This window comes from Thalassophryne amazonica, chromosome 16 (genome assembly GCF_902500255.1).
Source record: "Thalassophryne amazonica chromosome 16, fThaAma1.1, whole genome shotgun sequence".
In the NCBI taxonomy this organism is placed as follows: Eukaryota; Metazoa; Chordata; class Actinopteri; order Batrachoidiformes; family Batrachoididae; genus Thalassophryne; species Thalassophryne amazonica.
This window is the reverse complement of record NC_047118.1, coordinates 50698196-50719449: the sequence shown is the minus strand read 5'-3', so window position 1 is coordinate 50719449 and position 21254 is coordinate 50698196. Positions and strand designations below refer to the sequence as shown.

At 40.8% G+C, this 21254-nt stretch overlaps 1 protein-coding gene across 3 annotated transcripts in view; it reads left to right on the top strand.

Annotated features, from left to right (window-relative positions):
* Positions 1-17976, top strand: part of prkar1b (protein kinase, cAMP-dependent, regulatory, type I, beta) — a 205812-nt gene extending 187836 nt beyond the window's left edge. For all 3 annotated transcript variants that reach the window (XM_034191217.1, XM_034191218.1, XM_034191219.1), the window contains 2 exons: positions 15401-15482; positions 17230-17976. In XM_034191217.1, the coding sequence (XP_034047108.1) occupies positions 15401-15482; positions 17230-17402 (255 nt within the window). In that variant the 3' untranslated portion in view covers positions 17403-17976. The remainder of the gene's footprint in view (positions 1-15400; positions 15483-17229) is intronic.
* Positions 17977-21254: the final 3278 nt, after the last annotated feature.

The following is a 21254-nucleotide window of genomic DNA, read 5'->3' as shown; positions in this document are numbered from 1 at the left end:
GAATGGCCGTTGTGATGACAATTTAACGTGATGATATTTTTGCGTTTCCCTTCAGTCTAGTCAATGGAGCAGCACTTGGGCACGCTTGTACGTCCTCTGTTGAAATCCCTATCATATAAGTGGTTGCACTGAGGCAAGTGGTGTTACATCTTATCAGATTTGCTGAGAACTGCTGCCCCCGAAATACAGTTTGATTATGCATCCGTATGATAAGACATTCTGTCACCCTAGCAGGGTACGGTTTAGCCGTCAGAGCTGGGTGTGTTGAGGATATAGGTATTTGCGAACAAACATAATAATTAGTAACGTAATTCCATAGCCAATAAATGAACATATCTGTACCACATATTAGTATGGTATATATGAGGGTGTCCATCTGTCTCGTTCACATTATGAATAAACCTCTTCTGATGTTGCTTGCGTTGTTCTCTGGCTCGGTCCACAGTGAGCTGCAATTCTTGGGTCAACCACCAGGCCAGGAATCCGAGGAGCACGAAACACACTAAGATCACAACACAACCGGCTGCCCTACCAACAGTCCGGCAGCGGCGGCGCTGAGCACGCCGCTCCGGGGTCTGCTGTAGTTCAGTCATGATTGCTAGGATACAGTGTTGTTAACCACCTCACCTAATAGTGCAAGGATCTCCCTGCTTCACTGGCATTGAGACAATCTATTGCTAATTAAATAGACTCCCTTTGTAGCCAGACTTCCCCTTACACTGTGGAGGCCGCCAACACACGCTGTATCTTACAGTGATGTATCCACGTTGATCTCTCCGCTATCTTTACTGCAGTTGGTGTTGTTAACAGCACTCGGTATAGACCTTCCCAACGAGGACTGGACCAGTTCTTCCTCTTAATCACTCTGATGAACACCCAGTCTCCTGGCTAGACTACTGGAAGGCCGTCCTGTGGAAGATCAAAATTATTCGGCAGTAAATGTGTTTAAGTTATCTCTTTCTGTGTTAATGTCTTTTTCATAAAATTTGCTAATGTTTGTTCCTCATCTGCTGTTTTAGTATCCATGTCAAAATTGGTAGACGATATGGTCGTCCATAAAGTATCTCAAATGGTGTTAACCCTGATGGTGTTGGTGTTATTCTCATATACAATTTTACTAGGTCCAACATTCAATCCAGGTTCGTTTTGTCTCTTCTATACATTTCCTTAATCTTATTTTTATTGTGCCCTTTGTCCTTTCCACTAATCCGGCACTGTGTGGATGATAAGCGCAATGAGTTTTGAGATTGACCTGTAGCGCTTCTCCTACGTATTGCACTATTGTATTAACAAAATGCGCTCCATTATCTGAATAGACTGTTTCTGGTATTCCAAATCATGGAATGATGTCTTTGCACAATGCCTTAGCCACTGTAAGTGCATCTGCATGTTTTGTAGGGAACAATTCTACCCATTTTGAGAAGGCATCAATTATGACTAAACAAAATTCCTTCCCTTCATGTTTACTCAGCTGTATATAATCCATATGAATCACTTGAAAGGGATATTGTGGTGTTGGAAATTTACCTCTTTGGGGTCTCAAATTGCCTTGTGAGTTGTGTTTTGCACATGTCATGCATGCTCTACAATGCTGTTTTGCATATGCATCGAACCCATAAAGACAAAAAATAGATTGCAATTGCGATATCATACCCCCTGATGAGACATGCGTCACGCCATGGCTCATAATAGCTGCCCATTTAAACATATTTTTTTTTGGCAATATGGGTTTCTTTTGTGGTCATATCCGGAGGGGTGTCATATAGGAGAAAAATAGAAAGAGCTGTTGCCGCCTTTGCGGTTTTGTCAGCAACGTCATTTCCTTTTGAAACACTGTCAGAGCCTTTGGTGTGAGCCGCACATTTGCATATAGCAATTTGGTTAGGCAATTTCACAGCGTACTGAAAGCGTACTGGCTGTCTGTATAAATTGATACAGCCGTACCTTTAAACAGATAGCAAGCTGCAGTTAAAGCAACTAATTCAGCTGCTTGTGCTGAAAATGAGGATGGCAATGAAGCAGAATCCAATACTTCTGAATTTGTGACAACAGCATATCCAGATTGTGTTTGTCCATAAGCGTTTTTAGTGGAAGAACCATCCACATACACAATTGTACTGTTTGGGATGGGTGTGTCCTGGAGGTCTGGACGTGCTTTCGTACAGACCGTAGCTACATCAAGACAATTGTGCGGCTCACCATCCTCAGGTAAGGGTATCAATGTGGATGGATTCAATGTTGTACATCGCTCTACCGTAAGATGTGGTTGTGATAATAGCAAGGACATACACGAAAGATGTCTTGCTGGGGACAAAAGGCTCATGTTTGTCTGCAACAGAAGTGCAGAGACTGCATGTGGAACTTTCAGTGTCAACTGATGGAATAGAACAACATTACTGCTACTTTGAACAGCCATAGAGGCTGCAACAACAGCCTGTACACATGGTGGTAGAGCACTTGCTACTGCATCCAATTTAGATGAGTAGTAGGCAACTGGCCTCAATTTTGAGCCATACACTTGAACCAAAACACTAGTCATGAACTTATTCTTACAATCAACTGTTTGAATGAATGGTTTACTATAATCTGGTAGTGCCAAAACTGTGGATGACACTGTTTGTTTTACTTTTACAAAAGCTTCCTCAGCATCTTTGTTCCATTCCAACACGGTTGACATTGAAATATCATCCTTGTACATCAAATCAGAAAGTGGACTAGTCAATTCTGCATAGCAGGGAATCCATGCCCTGCAGTAATTAGTCAGTCCAAAAAATGACATCATCTGCTTTTTGGTTTGTGGTTTTGGAGCGTGCAAAATTGCTTCCTTCCTGTCAGACAGGATTGTGCGCCCTGTGGCTGATAATTCATGTCCTAAATATTTTACTTTATCCCTACACAACTGAACTTTGTTTTTACTCACTTTGTGGCCATTATCAAATAAGAAACATAATAATGCTACTGTGTCAGTTATGCAGTTTTCTCGTGTGTCAGAGGCAATCAAATGTCATCAACATACACTAATAGTTGGCTATCTGCCAGTGGAACGAAATTAGCTAAACATGCTGACATGACTTGAGAATAAATAGTTGGGCTCTCTGCGTAACCCTGCGGTAATCTGGTGAATGTATATCGTTGTCCTTTAAAGGTAAAAGCAAACCAGAATTGACTATCTGGGTGTACTGGTACGGAAAAAAAAAAATGCATTACTGATATCTATTACAGAAAAACGACTAGAATTTAATCTCAATGAGCTTAACAGTGTGTGCGGATCTGGTACACATGGAGCTCTTTTTACTACAGCAGCATTTACTGCCTGCAGATCTTGAATCATTCTCCATCCCACTGAGGGCGGAGCCTTTTTTTACAGGAAATATGGGTGTGTTACATGGTGAATCTGGACATGGCACTATTACTCCTGCTGTTAATAAATTCTCTATTACTGGCCTGATTCCTTCAATTGCATCAGGTTTCAATGGATACTGTCTTACACATGGTCTGTATTCTGTTTTTGGTCTTATAACTACAGGTTGTGCATTTTTTTATCAGTCCTACGTCTGAAGGACCTGTTGTCCACAATCCTGATGGTACAGAAGAGAGAAGATCGTCCTCTTCAGGACTCAACTGAAACACTCAGGATTGTGAAGTGGACACATCAATCTGTGTTCCAGCTGTCAGCACCAATGAGACATTAACTGGCACTTTATACAATTTAGTTGATGGACTGAACTCCGTTCGTGGTCCAACTCTGCTCCAATCAGTGGCTGACAAAGCTGTTATGACTGTCAGTCCCAATTCTTGCCATTCTGTCAAATATGGTTTACAAAGTGACACATGTAATGGCATACCTGTGAATCTCAATTTTAAAACATCTTCAGTGGCACCTGTTACTGTTATGACAGCTGTTGAGTTGCCATCATGAATCAAATCGGTCATTATCAGCTTCACAGGTGAAATATTTTTCAATTTGTTTTCATACACTGGTGTTCCTGGCAATATGCCACTATGGACTCTAAATACACTCAAATCTGCATCTAAACTCTATCCATGGTTCTCCTTCTTTCTGAGTTGTCCTGGTAATTTCAGTATAATTTATCTTTGGTCCTAACACTCCTTTTGCACGTGTAATCGTAGCTTCCACTCTTGTTTTCAAGACTAGATCATCATGTGTCAGTGGTACGCCTTGTTGATCTGCAGGATTCCAGTCTCCACGTACCTGACTCCATTTAGGGCCACATGCTTTCATCCACACCTGTTGGACTTCAGGTCCATTAAGGTGGTAAGATGTTCTAATGTTTTCTATATCCTGCATAAATCCCTCAATGTCGACATGTGGCGATGGTATCATGTCGACTGCTGCTTTGATATCATCAGCATTCCATGTCCGATAAACGAGCATGGTTGGTAGCTGTCCTGCTGTTTCTGCACGAGGATTTGGTACTTCTATCATAGGATAGGCACCTCCCTGATCACTATGTTCCACCATGGGAGGGGCTGTAGGCACTTTTGCTTGACTGCGTGTTTGTGGTTTTTCTGGTTTTTCTCTTTTTACCTTAGGTTTTACTGCCAAATCATACTGTGGTGGCAATACATCGTCATCCTCTGGTAGAGGAGATAAAGGTCTCTTTGCCACCGACGGTCCAGCCGGCGGTGGTTGTTGAGGCTGTTCTGGTTCTCTGTGCTGAATTATCACATCTTCTCTGCCTTACCTACAGCTTTCTTTTTTCTTGCTTTCTCTAATCGTCGCTTCTCTGCTCCCTTCTGTCTGTTCTCTGCTTCTTCCTCCCAAAATGCCACTAAATCTGCCCCTACTTTCTGCATCTTTTTCTCATCACCTTTATGTTGCTGTTCTAACTCCTTCTTCAGCTTCTGTATACTGATCAGGTTCAGTCGTCCGTCAAAGTCATGTTTATTAATCCAGGTCTCCAATTTTTTGTTGTTTTTGGATTTTTTGCTTCCATAAATTTCCAGTCGTCAGTTGATAAATTTTCCTTATTTATAGACGTCTTACCCCCCATTTTTATTATCCCTTGTTATAATTTGGACTTCAGACGGGGGCACACCTAGGGTGTTCTAAATCTGAAGTTTTCACACTTTCTTTGGACGTGACAATTAATTTGCCGTCGTGTGGTTGATTCCTTTCACCTCCCCGTAGGAAGCGGAATCACTTGCCTCTGCTTCCACACGCACGGTTGTCACTAACGTTGTCCAAAGTATTACACACACACAGTTTTCACACAGTTATTTACACTTGCGCAAAACACTATTTACACATAGAAACACTCCTAATAATCGTACGCGTATTCTTATGCCAGGGGAGCTCACCCTCCTGTGAAATTTAACTAATGTCCTGCATTAGGGGACTCCGCCGTCCCTGCCAAATTTAACTACTTTTTACAGTGCACGTATTTCTACCCGGGATTTCCTTTACGTATTAAAACAGAGGAGTCCGTATCCTCCTTCCGGAATTTAACTACTTGCGTCCCTCGCAACCGTAGAGGAGTCCGCCCTCCTTACAGAGTTTAACTGCTTTGCATTAACAGACGATTCTGTATCATCGCTTACGGAGTTTAACTGTTTTATGTGATCACTTTTATCCCCTACCGGTACGCGTATATAAACAGAGGAGTCCGCACCCTCCTTACAGAGTTTAACTGCTTTGCATTAACAGACGATTCTGTATCATCGCTTGCGGAATTTAACTGTTTATGTGATCTGATCACCACTCACTCAGTACTATTTACAAAGAAATTCTACTCACTGACTCGACTTCCTGTCTGTCTTCTTCGGGAAAATCTCGTCAACCAGACGATGCCAACGGTGGTCGACAATTGCAGACACGATCAATCGATCGGACCTTGGCCAAGGATTTACGTCTGGACTTGACGACCTCCGCTGGACACCTCCGGTATTGTTGAGATCCCGGACGTAGCCCCCAGTCAATGTTGGGTATTTTCTCCTCCAAACATTTTTAAACCTTTAACAAGACAAACAGAGTCAAGAAACACCAGTGAGACAGAAAGTCAAATATTACGCGCGGAGTGCGGCCAGGCTGTACACCAAGGCTACACTAAAGTCTGGCCTGCTTTTCCGCTCTTTTTATTAAGAGACGCCCTCATCACATAAACAAGAAACTTGTCCTAAGGGTGGGGGTAATGACGCAAGACAAGTTTCTTCCCATAACATAAACGCATACGTCAAGTGCAGCTGTAAGGAAGAACACTTCAGGTCAGCACATCTCGTTCGTCTGTTGCAGTTATCAGCTGTTTTGCATCTGCCTGGAACACTAAGCATCACAATCAGTCAAAATTCAACCTTCAGTTCTTTTACTCCCAGTCGTTAGCGGCTACGAAAACAAAGTTATGTTATAACAATAAGTACATCCAGTCCTTCATTCCCAGTTCAGATTGACCCCAGAGTGCTAAAACAAAATTGAATTCTCAGGATTGCATTAAGACAGGTGCAAAACAGCACATCTCCGTTCTCATGAGAAAGAAGACAAAGCTAAAACAAGGTTGAATAACACGTACGTTCTCAGGGTGAAGTGCAAAACAGCACAACACCGTTCTCATGAGAAAGAAGACAAAGCTACAAATGTTTAACAGTGATAACATATATATATATATATATATATATATATATATATAAAATCCTTAACAGTACAAATCATATATGATGCTCAAATGCATTAGGTTGGGTTGGGAATAGGCAGACTGACACTGTGCACAATGGCTGGCTGTTTAGTGAGTATATAGTAGTTCATTTGTGTAATTGTTCAGAATGAAAACCAATGTAGGCACATTTGGGCATGTGCACATTCAAATATGTTTTTGTTATTATTAATGTATTTTTTTGTTTGATGGAAACTAGGGCTGCAGAACAAGTCCCCCGATTGTCTCCCTGCATTCAGTATTTGTCAATAAACGCTTATGTAAATTTGTGAATGTCACAGACTGTCAGACACTGTGCACCTCTTTTTTTTAACTTCAGTGTTTACGCGCTGCTCTGAGCCCACAGCGTTTACGACCTCACACACACACACGCACTCCCACTAACTTTATTTCCGTTTCATTGTTTATTCCATTTGACAGCATACCAAATAAACTGTCCCCGTGTGTCTCCACATCATTTCCAGTCATTTGTAGCTCACACTCAGTATAATTTCTTTTTAGTGTTCATGTGAAGTGACCGGACAGATGGGGAATCCCACTTCCCAGGGCCTATTTACCATCATTTGCATATTTAAATAGGGGAGTGTAGAGGGAGGAGTTTGAGACGTCTGCATGTGTGCTCAATTTCACGTTCAGTGGTATGTACACATGGAATGTGCTTGGATCCATGCGTACACACACTTTGATACATCTGGATATTCTTGTGTGAACGCCAGTTTCTGGGTTTTAGCGTACGCTGTGTTTCAGTGGGAAATCCACTTAAGTGTTTGTACATGAGGCCCCTGGACTTTGACTTGAGGAGAGGAGCTAATCAGTACATTCACATGTGGAAGTGATGGATTGGAAACAAAACCTGCACGGTCTTAGCCCTTCATGGCAAACTGTTGCCCACTCCTAGTCTAGAGGATGGCACAAAGACCCCAAACTTAATTTCATGTTCATCACCATGTCATTGGAGTGGTTTGTAAATTTACTGAAATGTTAACATTTGAAAATTGTGCATGTTCAAATGTAGAAGATTTGTTAGCTTCCTGTACATAAAGTGTGCTAAATGTTATGGACAATATTGCTCCTGTTAAGACCAATACAGTAAAAAATAGGCAAAAGGCACTCTGGAGAAATGGGGGCTTGGTCAGAGCAAAAAAACGGGAATGCCGTCAAGCAGAACGTAAATAGCACAAATCTTACCTAAAGAGCCACTATGAGCTTTACAAAAACAATCTGTGTTTAATGAAACACTACCGAGATCGAGGGAAAAATACTTCTCTGACCTTATGTCCAACAGTAGTGGTAACTCTCATATTCTATTTGCAACAGTGAATAGATTAAGGAATCCTCCAGCTTTATTATCAGAAGAATTCTTCTCTGAAGCAAAGCGCAATGAGTTTGCAATTTTTTTTAATGACAAGGTCCAAGTAATAAAAAATTCACTTACTCCCACAACCAATAGCTCACTTTCAAAATCAGAAATAACTTCAGTATTGTCACATTTTTCGCTGGTAACTGAAAAACAAGTTGAAGTGATTATTTTGGGTCTAAGCTCCAGCCCGTGTTGCTTAGATGAGCTACCTACCGACCAGGTTCCTAAAATCTGTGTTGAGCAGTCTGTTACCAGAACTTACTCATATACTTAAAAATTCATTTCTGAGTGAAACATTTCCAAAAGCATTAAAAACTGCAGTCATTAAGCCAATATTGAAAAAGAGCAGCCTTGATCGCACAGTGTTAAATAATTATCGGCCCATATCAAACCTCCCCCCTTTTTTTAGGAAAAGTCTTAGAGAAAGCAGTTTATCAGCAACTTGCCGGTAAACGGTAAACAGCCTCTTTGATGTTTTCCAGTCTGGCTTCAGACCTGGACACAGCTCTAATTAAGGTTTTGAATGATATCTAGCTGAGCACAGATTCAGGAAAGACTTCCGTCTTGGTAATGCTCTGAGTACAGCATTTGACACTGTGGAACATAGAATCCTGCTGCAGAGGATGCATAACTGGGTGGGCGTTTCTGGAATGGCCCTTGAATGGTTTCATGTCCTATCTTGAGGACAGAACATATCTTGTAGAAATTGGTAACTGTGTCTCCATCAAAAAGGACTTAAACTGTGGTGTTCCTCAGGGGTCAATATTGGGACCCCCCCCTGTTCAATTTATACATGCTCCCATTGTGTCAGCAAATTCATAGCAATAATGTGTCCTACCACATTTATGCAGATGACACTCAGATTTACGTGTCACTGATGGCAGATGAACAGGAGCCTGTGGATTCGCTCTGTAGCTGCATGGAACAGATTTGTGCATGGATGCAAAACAATTATCTTTTGCTGAACAGAGACAAGACTGAACTTATTGTTTTTGGTCCACAGAAACAAAGAGAATGTTTAGTTATTCTTTTTTTTTTAAACATCATTGATGACTAAAAGTCCATCTCTAAATGTCAAACTACTAAAGACACAGTGTTGGGTGTACACTTTCCTTTTCAAAACCTTCTTTTCAAAGTCTTACTGACAGTAGCCTTGTTGATGTTCAGGAATTCTTCTTATCTTTATTTCTCTCTGTTTTAATTGGCAGTGCTGAGAGCACTGAAGACGAGGTATGAGCAGGGTTACTGTGTGTAATCATGAGACTGTAAATCAGTGACAGTCAATACGAGCTTAATCCCCAAAGGAGGGATGGAAAAGCGGAAAGACAAGAAGGAGGAGAGGAGAAAGAAGGCGTGGTTGAGGCTTCGCGGCCCCAGAGTTCTGTAAAAGGCTTGTTTGTACAGAGTGAGAAAAAAATGTAAACATGTCACTTTTCATTAGGGCCCCAATCCTCCTGACGGGCAAAGAAAGTGATGTCGCCATACCTCGCTTTTGTTAATCCCCCCCATCAACAGCATGTAATTAGTGACGGTAGAGTTTATCTTTGGCTGGGGCACCGAAACCACAGAGCCGAGACAGCAAGAGAAAGAGAGAGAACAGGAAGGAGAATTAACAATGAAATGTGATTAAACTGAATAATTAGCCTGATGTAATTACTCAAGAGACAAAATAATTGCTGTACACATTCAGAAAAATAATCAGAAGAGGCAACAATAACATAAGAACTGGTCTACTGCAGAAGAACCAGATACAGTCACGTTCAAAAATATTTGAACAGTGGCAGTTTTTGTCATTTTCTATCTGTACACCAGAGCAATGGAGTAGAAATGAGAGAGTCAAGATGTGATTGAAGGGTAGACTTTAAGCATTAATTCAAAATGTTCCATTAATCATTTAGCCATTTTTATACACAGTTCTTCCTTCAGAGGTCACAAGTAATTGTACAAACTAAATATGAGAATTATGGTTAATGCAAATCATCACTTTTACAGCCAGTTTTCTTTGATAGTTATGCAATGATACAGTATGGTACTTTACTGTAAATGTGTCTGGAGTAGACAGTTCTCTAAAATTGACTTACTGTGCAAGAAGGAAACAAGTGAGGGAAGCCACCAAGACACCCATGGCAACTATGAAGGAGTTAACAGCTTCTGTGGCTGTGATTGTCAAAACTCTGCACATTTGTAACAGTGTGCATCACCAGTTATAAAGATTAATGGTAAAGGGGAACAGAGAAGGATTTTCTTTAAAAAGATGTCAAATTTAAGGTACAGTTTGTCAAATGTCACACAGGAGACTCGAGCATAGATTTGACCAGTTTTCATAGCAGATCAGTTTTTGAATGTAAATAATGTCATCCTGAACAAGTTAGTAAAATGCTCTGCTTTTGGTGGTACTTTGGAGCAACGGTGTGATGACCATGTGAAAGAAGTAATTTATTCCAGGGTTTGGATGAATAATGAATCTTGACACTAAATTAGTTAAGGTCAAATCTAGGCAGTGAAACTCCAAATTGACGAATTTTAGAAAAAAAACCTTTTAAACTACAAGTTGAAAACGTGCTGTTTACACAGGGAACTACACGGAAATGTTTGTGGTCTTACTAAATGCAAGATATTTATTCAAAGCCCTTAAGCGATCATCTCGCTGGCTGTTGGTGGATCTTTGCCTGGCTCGGTTCCTGCTTGGTCTCTGTCTTCTGTGAAATAATCTCTGCGAGAGCACTCTGTCTCTGTTTTTGATAATGTGCAGTAAAATAAAACTGAAGCCATAAGAAACATATTACTTAAGCAGCTCCAATCCAATTTATGATTTTCATAAATGATTTACTCTTAAATTGTAGGAAAGTCATACTATCTGAATTCCCCAACTAGTCGACTAGAACAATATTTGTGGATAGTTGACCATTATGACTCATCATCCCAACCCTAATTTATTCAGCTGCGCTATACACTGAGGAGCATTTAAAATAGTGTTCATACGTTTCATTAGCAGCAAATGCAAAATGCAAGCCAAAGGATTATTTTGAGAAGTTTCATGGGATGTTTTGGCACATTTTCGACTCTGTTTCCTTTGTAATTTACGGTGGCTTCTGTGCCGTCTTTTGGTTGTGTCAGTCTTTCACACTCGTTGGGTAGTACGACAAGGAGGATCTCCTGTGTTTATAAATAAAGAATCTGAGAGGCAGACAGCTGTCCCTGGGGTGGTACCATATGAGGCACATATCTGGACCACACCGGATGAGGTCTGAAGTATTTTAACGTGACTAAAGTGTTAAAACATGAGACATAATTATGGTCACCTGTTTCAGAGATTAAGAATTTTATGTTCTTGTAAAGCAAAAAGCATGTTATTTCTTGATTCGTTGAGCCCTTTGAAAATCGACAAATTGTGGTGGTCACACTTCAGGGAAGTTGTCAGTCGTTCTTTAGTTCCACGTTCTAAAAAGTGAATTATTTGATGGAGTTCTCCAGTTGAAACTGAACTTTGTTTTTTGTTTTTTTTTTCTTTCAAAGTGTTGGTTGGATAAAACTTAATTAATTTCAAAATGCCAGCAAGGGCTTTGGGAAAAAGTGATGTTCATTTTTCACCGTCATCTGGAAGTAATGGTTAGCTGAGGCCGTACCCATGCCATTATGCCAGTCTGACTCGAGTGTAAATCTCTTAATGTCTCTTTTCCCTGAAGTGATGAAGACTTTCTGCTGTGACATTGCTTCATGCTGTGTTTGCATTGTGGCTTAAATTCCATATGCCACAAAAAGCCTCGCTGGTCTGCATGGCAGCATTTTAGTCAACCACAAGAGCAAAGTGTGAAACACAACTCATGAAGTAATTTCATGGCTACTGGCTCAGTCTGACCATTATGAGTACGCTGAATGGAGAAGCATTAAAAACCCAAAGCAGCAGAGGTGTGTCGATACCTGCTGTAAACCTGCAACCTTTTACTCTGGATCAGTTCAGTTCAGCTCCTGCCATTGTCAAATCTCTATTAACTAAGGACCGGTGTCCATAAAGCTTTTTTTTTTTTCTGGGTGCCAGCAGCTTTTTCTTAATTGATTTAAATGAGGATGAAGCATATGCAGCCACAAGCAGTCGCCACCAGAAAAAAAAGTCACATCAGTGTCTTTTTTTTCTTAGTGGATTGGTGTTTCTGTGCATCTGCTCCAAATGGACTGCATTTATATAGTGCATTTCCGTCTGCATCAGACGTTCAAATGCCTCACATTCACCCCTAGGTGAGGGTGCTGCCATGCAAGGCACCCACTCCACACTGGGAGCAATAGGGGCTTAAAGACCTTGCCCAAGGGCCCTTAGTGATTTTCCAGTCAGGCTGGGATTTGAACCGAGGTCTCAAGCCCAACACCTTAACCACTAGACCATCACCTCCCCTGCTCCAAGAACTTTTAAGTTGAGAGAAAATGCTCATCTGTGATAGCAGGTTGGACAGATGCTTGGTTCTTTGCTGAGGGTGAGTACTTTTTATTGGTGTACATTATAAGCTAGTTGTTAGGTTTTTTTTTTTTTGTTTTTTTTTTTTTTTGTTCTCATAGAACCAAATCTTATGAGGAGCACTTTTTTCAACCTCCTCACACCGAAAACACAAAAAGTGAGTACCCACAAAAGTGCACACTCTTCAGGCTATGAAATTGGGCTATTAGTAAAAAAAAAAAGAAAAAAGTAGAAAAGGGGGTGTTCACAATAATAGTAGTGTGGCATTCAGTCAGTGATTTCATCAGTTTTGTGGAACAAACAGGTGTGAATCAGGTGTCCCCTATTTAAGGATGAAGCCAGCACCTGTTGAACATGCTTTTCAAGACGTTCATAAGAACAGCGTAGTTTGATTAAAAAAGTTGATTGGAGAGGGGGAAACTTATACGCAGGTGCAAAAAATTATAGGCTTTTCATCTACAAGTATAATGATCTCCAATGTTTTAAAATGGACAAAAAAAACCAGAGATGCGTGGAAGAAAAGGGAAAACAACCATCAAAATGGATAGAAGAATGACCAGAATGGCAAAGGCTCACCCATTGATTAGCTCCAGGATGATCAAAGACAGTCTGGAGTTACCTGTAAGTGCTGTGACAGTTGGAAGAGGCCTGTGTGAAGCTAATTTATTTGCAAGAATCCCCCGCAAAGTCCCTCTGTTAAATAAGACGTGCAGAAGAGGTTACAATTTGCCAAAGAACACATTGACTGGCCTAAAGAGAAATGGAGGAATATTTTGTGGACTGATGACAGTAAAATTGTTCTTTTTTGGTCCAAGGGCCGCAGACAGTTTGTGAGACGACCCCCAAACTCTGAATTCAAGCCACAGTTCACAGTGAAGACAGTGAAGCATGGTGGTGCAAGCATCATGATATGGGCATGTTTCTCCTACTGTGGTGTTGGGCCTATATATCGCATATCAGGTATCATGGATCAGTTTGGATATGTCAAAATACTTGAAGAGGTCATGTTGCCTTATGCTGAAGAGGACATGCCTTTGAAATGTTTGTTTCAACAAGACAATGACTCCAAGCACACTAGTAAATGAGCAAAATCTTGGTTCCAAACCAACAAAATTAATGCCTCGCAGATGTGAAGAAATCATGAAAAACTGTGGTTATACAACTAAATACTAGTTTAGTGATTCACAGGATTGCTAAAAAAGCAGTTTGAACATAATAGTTTTGAGTTTATAGCGTCAACAGCAGATGCTACTATTATTGTGAACACCCCCTTTTCTACTTTTTTTTTTTTACTAATAGCCCAATTTCATAGCCTTAAGAGTGTGCATATCATGAATGCTTGGTCTTGTTGGATTTGTGAGATCTACTGAATCTACTGGTACCTTGTTTCCCATGTACCAATAAGAAATATACTCAAAACCTGGATTAATCTTTTTAGTCACATAGCACTACTATTATTCTGAACACTACTGTACCTCACACACACAGACCTCATCTCTAACCTCTTGATGATCACCTCCGTGAAACTATGAAACCTGTAGATGGGATAAGTTTGCTCAGTGTGTCATATGAAGTCAGACTGACAACTGTGTTGTCAAAGGATGCATAAAATCACAATAGGTCCTGTCAGCACTGAGGCAAGACAGAGACGTCCAACAGTTCTCTTTGATTAAATAGCTTTGTTTTTACTTGTAACTTTTACTGTGGCTGAAGGGGAAGATCTGTTTCTGGATTTCTTCTATGGTTTTCTGTTATTGCAAATGAAAGTGAGCAGCCATGCCACAGTTTCCAACATAACCTTTGCACATTCACATAAATGCAGAGCAAGATGCTTGTAAAACACCCAACTTTCTCTGCAAGTTCTCACTTTTTCACATCTAATCCCATGCACAAAGTCACACTTTTCCTTTTGTGTGTGTGTGTCTGTGTGTGCGTTTAAACTTTTACTGAAAAACAGTCACTCCTTTGTAGACCAGCAGTGAGTAGGTGGCAGTTTTAGGTCTTCATTAAAGCCCATTATATTCATACTTAGCATCAGCCTGGTCAACACAAGAACAGGATTAGGGAGGGAGTGGCTGGAACATTTCTCCACAGATTTATATTAGTTATTTACCTGCTAGCAGTTCCAGACAGTGACACTCAGTACACCCATATTCAGCCATATTTCACATTTATGTTGCCAAACATACCATTAAATGCTAATATAACCTTATGCGCTATGAAGGTACAGCGTTACACACTTACTGGTAGCTGGTGTGTTAATCGCCGTGCATGCACTCATTCACACGCAGCACAAAGTTCAACAGCTGCAGATATGACAACATGAAATGTTACCATCTGTTGGGCAGAGTAAATGGAAATCACATTTTCTCTGTTACAATTCACAGCAGATCCCCACCACCACCCCACCCACTCACTCGCAGACATCAGCTGTTGGACTGTGTTGTTTTCCTCGCTGTATACATATATGTGTGAACACGTAGGTGGTGTTTGGGGTCAGTGAAGGACAGTATTTTGGAGCAGCTTCTGCCTCACACAGAGCAGTTTCCATTTTGTGGATGTTTGCAGATCAATGGGGATTATGTGACGGAGACACTGAGGAATCAGAGCCTCAGACGGGCTTAGATGTTTGTATTTAGTCCTCTGGAGGAAATATAGCAGAACCAATCGTTGAAGTATGTGACTGTCTGTAGTTTTTTTGTTTCTGCTCATATGCCGAACAGAACAGGTGGCCATCCCACAGAGAAGTGGGCTAAATCCTGTGCACCTGTGTTCTTACGAAGCACATTCTTAATCCCCCTGATGATTTTCAGCCCCTTTTGCAGTAACTCTTGACTTTCTCTTTCTTCCCTTGACCCACATCCTCTTATTTCTCCCACCCTTTTTTTTCCCGTCACTCTCTCTCCATCAATCTGTCTTCAGGGTATAGCCTCCGTTCTGCAGCGCAGGTCCGACAATGAGGAGTATGTGGAGGTTGGCCGCCTCGGACCTTCCGACTACTTTGGTGAGTGCATTTTTTTCTTGAAACAAAGGCAAGTGGTTAGCACCACGGCTGAAGTACTGTAATGCTTATTTAGAGGTACACACTGAAAAAAGTGTGAAATTGCTTGTAACACTCAAATGAATTAAGATTGTCCAAATTAAGTTGACAAGTTGTTGTAAATCTGAATGCCCTGCACTTTATTAGGTTTGTCTGACAGTTCTTTTTTCTCAGTGTACTGTAAAAAAATAAGAAAAAGCTAAGAAAAACTTTTCACCACTTCAGGATAATAGTTGCAGTGTAGCCATTCAGCTCTGTGCACACCTGATCACATCTGGGACTTTAAGCAAAGTAGGTCCTGCTTACACCCCTATTCCATACACCACCATTCTATTACGATCGCCCACGATCCAGAAAAAGTGCAAAAACGAAATGAAATGGCTTACTCCAGCATGCCACCTATCAGGCTATCTTATTAAATGCAGACCTGGCACCTGCCTGGCTTATAAAACGCATACCTGGTGTCTTGCTCAAAAATGAAAATAAAGCTGTACCCGGCTGCGTTCTCAGCCAGAACCACAACAAACACTGATTTTGCTTCAAATCTTTACTCTGATGGAGCACAGTCAAACAAGTATCAAGCTGTATACTCACTAGGACTGCCCCGTTTAAAGATGTTGGAACATGATTCAAGCTGTTGAGGCTCCGAACACTCAGACGTGGCCGCGTAATGATGCAGGTTGGGTGAATCGGGATGAAAGTTTTGAACAGCTCGAAAATTTCACACCGATTTCAAAACTGGTGCTGATGACGGCCATTACTACAGCGTACACTATGTTTGTTCAAGATTGACAAAAGCTGCATCAAGGAGTTACTGTGATGCTTCTAAACATGGCCCAGTTTGCTATTCGGGATGGAACAGCGCTCTGTGGAATAGGGGTATTGGTGCTTGGCTGGTAGACACTTTGGAACATCAGGGGCTGCAAATATTTCTCCATGTTGTGCCAACTTGTCCCAAATTCTCATGGGGATTTCGATTAGATCTGCTGTGGGGACCTCGAGTGACCTAAACAAGCCGACAGCAGGAAAAATAAATAAATTTAAAAAACGCATTTTAATGAATAAAACAAGTACATAATCTGCACTAATACATGGATCCCAGGGCAAACACTGATGAGCATTACAAGTGTCACTTTTCTGCAGAAGCCTTCTACAAAATACAGTTCAGTGAGTTTAACCTTTGACCTTATGATCCCAAAATCAGTGGGCTCATGCTTAACAGGCATACTGAGGTTGGTAACAATCAGGCAATTACACTGATGGTTGCTTCAATGTACATTAAAAGGTTTGGACAAACTACTGTTACATTTGAGCATTCTGGGACTTGAGCAAGTCCCACAAATAAGATACTCAAATGACTTTAGCATAACTTTAAATTTTGCGCATAAATAGCCCATTGATTACTTTTTGCCAGAACTACAGATGTGGGCCATAACGGCTTGTAGTTGTTTCATGCTAAGTATACAGGAAGCATTTTAGTACCTTAACTATAATTCTCAAATAATAATTTTAGCTTATACTCAAGGCTCATGTGGAGTTCAGTTTTTGTCCCTCTGAAGTTTATAATTTTGTCTGGATGTCTGTCTTTTTTGCCCAAAATCAAGATATCCCTAAACCCATAAATCAGAGGATAAAAATCACTCTCAGAAGTAAAGCTCTGAAAGAGGCTTACCTTTGCCATTCACTGTCTTTCTCTGTGCCCCTCCATCAGGTGAAATTGCTCTTCTCTTGAACCGTCCCAGGGCAGCCACCGTTGTCGCCCGTGGGCCACTCAAATGTGTGAAACTGGACAGGCCCCGCTTTGAGCGTGTGCTTGGGCCGTGCTCAGAGATCCTAAAGAGAAACATCCAGAGATACAACAGCTTCATATCTCTGACTGTGTGAAACGCTGCCCCCCTCCCGGGGCTCCACCAGCATGGCTGGCCAACATCAGCAACAGAGTTTATCTATGTGTGGGAATGGTGAGGATGTGGGGGAAGGACATGGGATTTATAGCTACAGTGATGGGGCACTCTTTTCTTGCCTTTTTTTCTATGATTTGCACGTTTCTTTCTTTTCATCCTGTGCTCTTTGACTTGACCTGTGCTTAATGTAAAAAAAAAAAACACCACGGCGGCATGAAGACATTCAAATACATGTGTCACATATGTAGAGTGTCAACTGTACATGATGCATGCTTCTAGACTGACACAGGGAGGCGTTTGCACTTTCAAGAAATTGCAAAGTGTCCGGGTTCCAAATGAATTCAGGTAATTAAAGAGGAAGTGAAAGTCACGTTCACTTACAGTAAGAGAAAGTAGGCTTCACATTTCTTTTCTTGCTGGCTGCCATTTGCCTTTTTTCCCCACTTTGGGTTTGAGCTTGCTGTGTGCAGTGGTGCCATATCAAGGTCAATTTAGACCCGCACAACTCAGGCCTCTGTTAGCTAAAACCTCAAATTTAGAGCTATTAAAAAAAAAGAGTTCTTGCTGTTTCATTTATTTTTGTGCTTCTTATGTGTGCTTTTACTGTTGTTACCATTTGGAGAGTTTTTAGATGCAGTGACATGTTGAAATGAGATTTCATTTTCTATGGCGTGGGCCAGGCAAACAGATTCCTTAATTTTAAATAAATAAAGATACAAGTCATCACAATATTTTCTTAAAGCTACGGTGTGTAGGATTTAGGGGTGCTTGTTGGCACAAATGGAATATAGCATTCATAGTCATCTGTTAATTCTATATATTAAAAGCAAAGTGGCCTCTGTGTGTATGTTTGTGTATGTGTGTGTGCGTGTGTATGGCTTCGATCATGGAGAAACTGGGGAGAGCTGACATTTGCTATTTGGTATGCTTATGTATTTTGGGTCAAGGATGAACACCATGAAAATGGAAAGTTTTATTTAATATTTTTTGAGAAATTAAGGATATTAGGTAACAACAGTGAACAACAGTGGACATTGATAATTAAATTCTGCACTCACATGCCATTCCAGCAAGGGACGGTAAATCATCTACTTATTAAAAGCCAAGTGGCCTCTGTGTACGTGTGTACTTGTGTGTAACTTCAGTCACGGAGAAACTGGGGAGAGCTGACATTTACCATTTGGTATGCTTATGTATTTTGGCTCAGTCTAGAGCCTGTGGATCCTACGTGCTAGTTAGCGTATAATTTACCTGCAACAATGAATTGATGTTTTCATGAGCTTAGAATGGCCCTTAGCCCTTCATATCGACATGGGAACAGGCCTTCTAGTGGAACCTGCCCTGTTGATACAGTAGCCCAAAAGGGACCTACTTACTCTGCATTTTGTAGCATGTCCACAAAAAAAAGAAAGAAAAAAGAATAATCATTGGATGCCCCCATACACGGTCTACTGGTTGCTAGTGACGACTAACAAGTTTAAGAACCCTAATTTGTGAAATACTCATACATATTGCTTATCACAAGAGAAGTGAATCCCTGTGTCTACAGGTGAAAGCGTGAGGGGGGACAAAATCGTGAATAGTGATGGCATAATGTCATCTGCAGCCTCATCACTAGATAACACTAAATTCTACACACTGTAGCTTTAAATGTTTCAGTTGGATGAGTGAGCTGTGATATTCCAAAGGTGCAGTAAAGTTGCGGTATACTTCATCCCAGCAAGTCCTAAAGAGTCACACTCGAAATAACCTGTAATCCAGGACAGCCAACAGTGCTGGAACTTTTTCATCATTGTGATCCATTTTTCATTGCTATTGTCTCGTCTGCAGAAGAAATGATGTGAATATATTTCAGCACAGACCTTGGAACAAAAACAAACACTGATACTGTTACACAGCCTGGTAATCAATAACATAGAAAGCCAGCCATTAAAGTGTTGGTGTCACAAAGTTACAAGTTTTTTTTCGGTGCTGCCCTCTTTCTTTTAGAACTGAGGACTCGTGGCCTCTTTTGGGGAAAAAAAAAATCCAAACAGGTGTTGGATGAAGTCACCTCCTGCAGTGTTAAGCAGTTCAGCCCACAAACACACGAGAGACACACAGGCATACTGTATATGCACACACTGTCTCAGGACTAAAATAATCTTACACATCATACCTTTTTAAAGCTGTTTTTCTTTTTCTATAATGCTACATACGAAAGGTTTTGCACCACTTTACAAGTTGATAATGTACGGTCAAAGTAGAAGTTTGATTTACTTGTTTTGAAGACATCACTTAATTATTCTAAATATATAGAAGAATTTTAAAATGTTTGTGAACCGATGTAATCTGTTTAAATTGCACAATGACTAATGTACAAATGACATCAAGCCAAAAATCTCTATTCTCTGTAACTTTCAACTATCAAACCATCTTGAGAAAATAAAGATAAGTCTGTGAAATCCTCCTGACTTGAGATATTATTCTCGTGATCAGCCCTCTGACTCTTTCACATTCTTTCTCCTTTGTTTATTCCAACTTCTGCCATTTATTCATCCTCCTGACTGGAATTCCTGCTTTCTTTTTTATACCTACCTGAATGTCTTTGTCTCATCTACATGAATTATTTTCTTTTCTTTCAATCTGTACTTGTGGGATACTCCTTCCCATTATTTGCTGCACACCATCTTGGCCTCGCTCGACACAGACTGCTCCGTTCGGTTTGTTTCTTCGAGCATTAAACAGAGGGTCACCCTTCCATCAGTCTGGTCTGTCAGAAAGCTTCAGAACTTGCAGTGGACTAAAGCCTCTACAGCTCTGACACATTCCTCTTCAACTTAATGCCCACTAAATCAACTCAGGAATGCAATCTGCACTTGCCAACATTGAGTTTAGCCAACACCCCCAACGTGCATGCGTGCACACATACAGCTTCATCACTTTGACAGTGCACATGCAAGTGTGTAGCTGAGTGGAACCACATTACCCCAGCGCTGGCCTCATGACATTGGCTTCTTGACTGCTTCACAATTCAGTACAGTATTAACCTATTCATGGTTAAGCTTTGTCTTACAGTTTGGACCTCCATCTTTACCCCTCATGATTGCTCGGTTCATCTGAAGATAGTTTTTTGCTCGTCCCTCGGTTGAGACTGAAGCAGAGATGTGAGTGAACCTTTTCAGTTTTGGCTCCTGGACTGTGGAATAGCCTGCCGCTGTAAAATCTGTAGTAAACTTGGGGACCCCGAAGCGTATAACCACACAGAGTCCATGTGGAAACAAGCTAGTGGGTTCACCATGGAAACAGGCAGTGGTTTAGTTGGGTTAACCAGATGAACAGGAAGAGGGTCAAAACACAGTTATTAACCATACCAGGCACATAGTCCAATAATCGTCAGACAAGGTTTGAGGAACACAAGGAGGCAGTAATAAAGACAAACACGGAATTAACACAAGAGAGCAGGCATGGAAGCTAGACAATCTGGCACTGGGATGAGGGACTGTCAATGGTTATATAGTACTTGACCAATGAATGAGGAAATGAGGGCATACGTGAAGAAAAATCCTGGGTGCCTGAGAACAAGAAGTAAAGCCAATTTAAGTACATTATTAGAAAAGTAACACAGAGGAGAATTCACAAGAAGATGCAAAAATACGGCAACACTAAGTACAAAGTATCATGAGAGAACAATAAGTATTAATGATTATTGATTTGTGATGTTAAACTGTCTATGATTTTTGCTGCAGAAAACAAACAAAAAAACAGATACCCAGTCACGGCCTGACACTGGGTGTAAGTCGTAAAAGTAGCATTGTGGAACTCTGTGAGGGATCAAGAAATTTTGAACATT